We start from the raw sequence: 6448 nt of genomic DNA on the forward strand, positions 1-6448 counted from the left end.
GCCTGGAAAGCCTGCATCACTCACTCCTTCCCATTTCCTTCTGTTATCTCTTCAAATGTCATTCGTCAGAAAGGCTCTTCCTAACCCCTCTCTATAAAAAAAGCAAGCCAGCCCCTTCATCACCTTTTACCCCTTTACCACGCTTTGTATTTTACCACTTGACATATAATTATTTCTTTACTGTCAGTCTCTCCTTACTTGGAGGGCAAGGGCTAAGAACAATGCCTGCTACATACAGAAGTTCTGTAAAAAGTTCCCAGATTAACATGTGGCAACTCTCGTATGCACAAGTGTCTCATCAAAAACAATGAAAATGTTGAATTCCTTTTTTTTTCCCCACATTGGAAAGTGAGTTTAAGAAAGGGTAGGAGAGCTGCTTTGAGCTCAGGTACTGCAGTATAATTTTATTACTGTCACTAAATAGTACTTAATTTAGAGTCTTTAGAGTATGAGCGGGCTGATTATAACTGTTCCAAGTGATAATATTTTTAAAAGCCTGACTATGTAACTGGGAAAAAATAAGATTCAGAATTAAACATTAAAGGATTGACTGCAATAGGACCTCTTGGTGAACAGTGAATTATATTTAGTTTAAAAAGCAGTTTGTTAGGGGCGCCTGGGTGGCTCAGTTGGTTAAGCATCCGACTTTGGCTCAGGTCATGATCTCATGGTTCATGAGTTTGGGCCCCATGTCAGGCAGGCTCTGTGCTGACAGCTCAGAGCCTAGAGCCTGCTTTGGAATCTGTGTCTCTGTGTGTGTGTGTGTCTCTCTCTGCCCCTCCTCTGCTTGTACTCTGTCTCTTCCTCTCAAAAATAAACACTTAGGGGCGCCTGGGTGGCTCAGTCGGTTAAGTGGCCGACTCCAGCTGAGGTCATGATCTCTCAGCCCGTGAGTTCGAGCCCCGCATCGGGCTCTGTGCTGACCACTCAGAGCCTGGAGCCTTTTTCGGATTCTGTCTCCCTCTCTCTCTGACCCTCCCCCGTTCATGCTCTGTCTCTCTCTGTCTCAAAAATAAATAAATGTTAAAAAATAAAAAATAAAAAAATAAACACTTAAAAAAATTTTGAAAGCAGTTTGCTAGTACAAACACTACATTTATCTCATAAAAATGTGTCACTTTTTTTTTCAAATGGCGCAAAAGAATGTTATTTAAAAAGTGTTTCAAGTTTTCAGGAAAAAATGTTTTCTAAAAATACTAGCAAACCAGTTTTTTGATAATTATTATCCTCAAGAGCATTTACCAATGGATGGTTACATCCTCATATAAGCTTCCACACCAAGAACGGAAAGCATTGCAGGTGTGCTGCCTTGAAATTATGCAGCTAAACGCTGGACAACACACTCCCATGATCTCATCTGCTTCCAAGAAAACAACCATAATTTTCAGAACAGTCCAACAGCAACTATCGGGAGTTACTCTAAACTGTAAAGTTTTAAAAACACACACACAAGGAATTCTCTGAGGATGGAGGGAGGCCAAATTTTATTACAAAATCCAAGGACCATGCAGTTCTTCTGTCGTGTGCTAGTATTTCATTGTATCAGCTATGGATCCTCTAAGCAGGGCATCACCTGATCTGGGGAAGCTTCTCCTTCTCAGACATAGCTAACTTTCCTGACATTGAGCCGCACAAAACAAATGACGTCACCATTTTCATCAGTGGATAGTGAAGTGAGAAAATAAGGGCAATGGTACACACACACACACACACACACACACACACACACACAATTACACAATCCATTATTCACATTGTGTTTTTTGACAATTGTGGTTTTTTTGTTTTTAATTTTTATTTTAGAGAGAGTGAGTGAGCAGGGGAGGGGGGCAGAGGGAGGAGAAAAAGAATCCCAAGCAGGCTCCACACTCAGCACAGAGCCCATTGTGGGGCTCAATCTCACAACTGTGAGATCGTGACCTGAGCTGAAATCAGGAGTTGGACACTTAACTGACTGAGCCACCCAAGGGCCCCTATGTTTTTTTTTAAATACTAAAATGTCCTGTCTTTTATGAAATGATGGTGAAAGTAGTTGGTAGTTGGTTTTTTAAAATGCGGACAACACTATCTCAATCTGTAAAAAAAAAAAAAAACTTTTTTAAATTTTACAGGTACATGAAATCCAAAAATCCACACGTGAAATGTGTGCGTGTGTGTGTGTGTGTGTGTGTGTATGTGTGTGTGATGGAATATAGTTCAGCCATAAAAAGAAGAAAATCCTGCCACTTACAACAACATGGATAGACTTTGAGGCAATTATGCTAAGTGAAATAAGTCAGACAGAGAAAGACAAATACTGAATGTTTTCATTTATGCATGGAATCTAAAAAAGCTGAATTCATAAAAATAGAAGGTAGAATGGTGGTTGGCAGGAGCTGGAGGGTGGGGAGATGGGTACAAACTTCCAGTTATAAGATGAGTAAGTTCCAAGTGATTAAATATACATGTGGTAACTACAGTTAACAATACACATTATATAAATGAAAGCTGCTAAGAGAGTAAATCTTAAATGTTCTAACTACCAAAACAATGGTAATTTTGCAAGGTGATGGAGGAGTTAACTACCTTATTGTGGCAATCATTTCATAATACATATGTGTAACAAATACCACATTGTATGCCTTAAATTTACACAACGTTACATGTCAATTATATCTTAATAAATGGGGGGGAGAGAAAAAAATCCAAAAGTCTACAAATGACAACCTTCTAATTAAAGGCATCTTGGTTAGCTTCTTTCTTTTCAGAAGAAAGCCAAACTCCTTAGCCAGGCATTCAAAGTCTTCTACATGTGGTCTTAATCTATTTGTCTTGATTTCCTTATAATAGGAGCAGTCAGGGGGTCAGCCCCTGCCAGTCCTCACCTACTCTGGCTAAGGCTTCTGAGGTAACCTTCAGCCTCAACCTCCCTGGTTCCTAGTTCCTGACCTTAGTAAGGGTCATTAAAAGCCCCAGCTCTACAAGAGGTGTGCAAGGAAAACACCAGGAACTCAAACTCACTGAGCTGCAACTTTCCCCTGGGCCCACAGAGCTGTGCTTTGCTCACAGTTTAGTATTCTTCTTCCCACGGCCCACTGGAGCTCTCCCTTGAATTCCAGCTCAGGTGGGGGCCCTAAACTGTTTGCCTACATGTCACCAGTTTCTTGTTCTCTGGGACTACAACATGTCCTCTGGAGTCAGGCGCCAAACCCCAAAGGCCACCTGGGACCAAGGTGCCGCTTTGGGCTAAGCATCACTTAACCCAGGCCAGACCTATCTTCCAGGAAATTCCTCACACCCCCTTCTACTGAACCCTGGCTTCCTTTGCCTTCCTTCTCTCCCTGGCCTGTTGTCATCCAGGCGGCAATCCTGGCTAAGACTTTAGGGTTATAACCTGTGTTCCCTCAATATACTGCTTTCCACACATACACCTTTTCCTGGGACAGACTGTCTGCCCTAATGCCTTATTTCTCATTCCATGCATCCTTAAATACCTCAAAACGTAGCTTAAACATACCTCTAATCACCTTATTTAGAGGGTTCTTGTCAGGCAGACATGGGGATACAAGGTAAATGACGCAAACCCTGCCCCAATAGGAACCCAGTTTATCAGGAGTGAGAGCCAAGGGGAAATTTACCTTCCTCCCCTTCTGTGAATTAAGCATCTGAAACACAGGATGTACAACTTCTTATAAACATTGTTTTAGGCACAATGAGGCTCTATACATACTTACTGAATAAATATATGGAGAAAATGTGACTTCATTTAAACTCTCAATTCACTTTTTCAGCAAATATTTAAGGACCTATTATGTGTTAGGAATATCACAGAAAGCTAAAAAGTTAGGGTGTTAGAGAGCAGACTCTATCAATAATCTAGTCTTGTCTCATATAGATTAGGGGAGTCTACATTTGTACACTTGATTTTGAAGAATGGGGAGCTCTGTGCTTTGAAAACGGGCTCCTGTGCCCACAACTCTTTCCTTTAAGGCGTATCAATACTCAGTTACTCAGGAGAACGCATTCTGACTTCCTAATATATTGTGAACAACCACCCTACCTAAGAGCTTATTTTGTTAACATTATTTTTCAGTCGAACAGTAACATTTATTTATTGGGGGCCCAGCCCGCTGCACACTTGCTTAGAAGTCCACACAGAAAAACAGAGCTTTCCATCCTGGAGGAACTCAATTAACTCAGGGAGCTACACCTGCAAACCCAGTATTGCTAAAGGGTGCTGAGAGGGTTCCGAGGCATTCACAGGTGACCTTCAGCATCAGAAAAAGAGTACCTCTCCACTAGAACCAGATTGTCTTTTCTTTAGAGTAAATGAATCCTTTAAATACAATTATCGCCTTCTGCCCTAAGGGAAACCTGAGAAAGTGAAAAACCCCGATCAGCCCAAAAGAAAGGGTGAGAACCTGTCCCTGTGTGTAGACAGTGGGGAAGGGCAGAGTAGTCCAGGCCCTGAGATGGGCCCTGCTGGTCTCACCCCTTCCTAGGGGAGGGCCTAACAGGGTGGGGGTGGGGAAACCCTGGAAGTGTCCTCTCACAATAGATAGCATCCTGCTGGTAAAGACCATCCTAAACCTAAAGAGAGAGTTTTCCTATTTTCCACCCATTTAAATTTACCCAAAGCCTGCTACTTCATATTCAGATAACCCCATACACTCCAGCCATGGGGAAGAGAAGACTATTAGAGAGGCCTGGAGAAAACAGAGAGGCAGCGATAAGAGAAAATCCCCTGAATGTTCCACTCATCTCCCACTAGGTTGCTCTTTCCTGATCATTTATTTGGTTATACATGCTCGAACACAGAGGCTCTGTTTGAAACCAAGTTAACCCCACTGTGTTCATTACATGGCACGTCCTGTGTTGGGATTTGGGTTTCATCTTCACAGAAATTCAGAAAAGTGGCCTCTTTCTATTACGGAAAAAAAATACTTTCAGCTTGTAAGTAACAACTGTTTCCACTGCTCTGATTTTATGGTCTCCTATAGCTAACTAATAAACATTTTAAAAGTGATCACTTCACTTTTTTAAGAAGAACCCTTTTCCTAGAGAAAGGACATTAGGGTGTTCAGCAGCAGATAAAACGTGAGGTGCAAAGAAAACCTGTCAGCTTCCAACAGTTTGAAAACAGGTGAATGATTAATTATCTTAATGGACTGAGAATATCAACAGAAGACGGCCTGAAAGTTTAAAGCTCATGAATGCCAGAAAATTGGAGTTGTTCCCGTACTATCAACGTTGAGGGCTCTTGAAGAATCAGATCTAGAGCTGACATCAAGAAACGATGGGGAAGAAAAATAAAATACCCCACAGCATCTCTGAAAAGGAATAGCATCTTTCTCTGCACTGATGTCTCTGCTTTCTGGTTCATTATGCATTTGGTGACCTGTACATGTTAACACATTTACTAAACATAACATGACTCACTTAAGTTTTTTAGTCCCTGATAATTCACTTTAAATAATCCATTACCTTGAGCATGCGGATTTCTCGAAGGGCGATTTTCTTTATGACAGGGTCATCTTCTGATTCCAGAAATCTCTTGATGGCTACAATCTGGCCCGTGTCCCTGTTTCTGCATTTGAAAACAACTCCATAGGATCCTTCGCCAATTTTCCCAATTTTTTCATACTTCTCCATCATAGAGGAGGAATAAATCTTAAAATGGATCTTCACATAGTTTGAAAATGTCGCTTATGAAATACTGGCACGAACAGACTGTACTAGAGCCCCACTCAACGATGGGTCTTTGTCAAGCACCTAGAACAGAAGGGCACTTGTTAAAGAATTAGGAATCGACCCCTGTCCTTAAAGCCTCGCCCCTCAGCAACCGCAACGAGATCCGGGATGACAGCCTAGAGCTCGTCTCCGGTAATCTAATTCTAATCGTCTGGTACACACCCTGCAAGTTAAAATGCAACGCTGTTATCCTAAATCGGACGGAGTTGTAAGATAATCTATCTTGTTTAATGTTATAGTTCATCCGATCTAAGACACATGAGCCTGCTAGAGGACGGAGAAGGAAGACTCAGGGATTCCCCGGTTCTAATTTCGGGTCTCATTTCCTTTGGGCAAGGAGACACCGCCCGGGTCCCCGCGGGGGCGAGGCAGGCGCCGGAAGGGGGAGCCCGGCGACCCCAGGCGCGGGCTGGCCTCGGCGGGGAGCGGGGCCGCGCCTTCCCGCCGCCCCCGCGGGGCCCGGCCGCCAGCGCCACCCGGTTGCCCACCCGCGCCCGGTCCGCGCAGCGCAGCCTCGAGCGGCACCACGTGGCGGCCAGGCCCGCCGTCCGGGCCCGCGCGCCTTCCCCGCCCGGCACTCACGGCGCCGCGCGGCCCGGCCTGGCCCTGCTCCCGCCTCGCCGCCTCTCTGCCGGCTCCGCTCGCCGCCGCCCCGGCCGCAATCCCTATGGGAACCGGCCCCCGCCCCGGACTGGCCTGGGCGGGGCCGCCGCGCCCC

General features: G+C 44.2%; 1 protein-coding gene across 1 annotated transcript in view; it reads right to left on the minus strand.

The window, feature by feature from the left end:
• CDKL1 (cyclin dependent kinase like 1) overlaps window positions 1-6029 on the minus strand; it is a 58671-nt gene extending 52642 nt beyond the window's left edge. The window contains exons 1-2 of the mRNA XM_003987625.5: window positions 5893-6029; window positions 5464-5751 (exon numbers count right to left, since the gene is read on the minus strand). Of these exons, the coding sequence (XP_003987674.3) occupies window positions 5464-5634 (171 nt within the window). The 5' untranslated portion in view covers window positions 5635-5751; window positions 5893-6029. The remainder of the gene's footprint in view (window positions 1-5463; window positions 5752-5892) is intronic.
• Between the last annotated feature and the right edge of the window lie 419 nt (window positions 6030-6448).

The sequence above is a fragment of the Felis catus genome, chromosome B3, assembly GCF_018350175.1.
Source record: "Felis catus isolate Fca126 chromosome B3, F.catus_Fca126_mat1.0, whole genome shotgun sequence".
Taxonomy (NCBI): Eukaryota; Metazoa; Chordata; class Mammalia; order Carnivora; family Felidae; genus Felis; species Felis catus.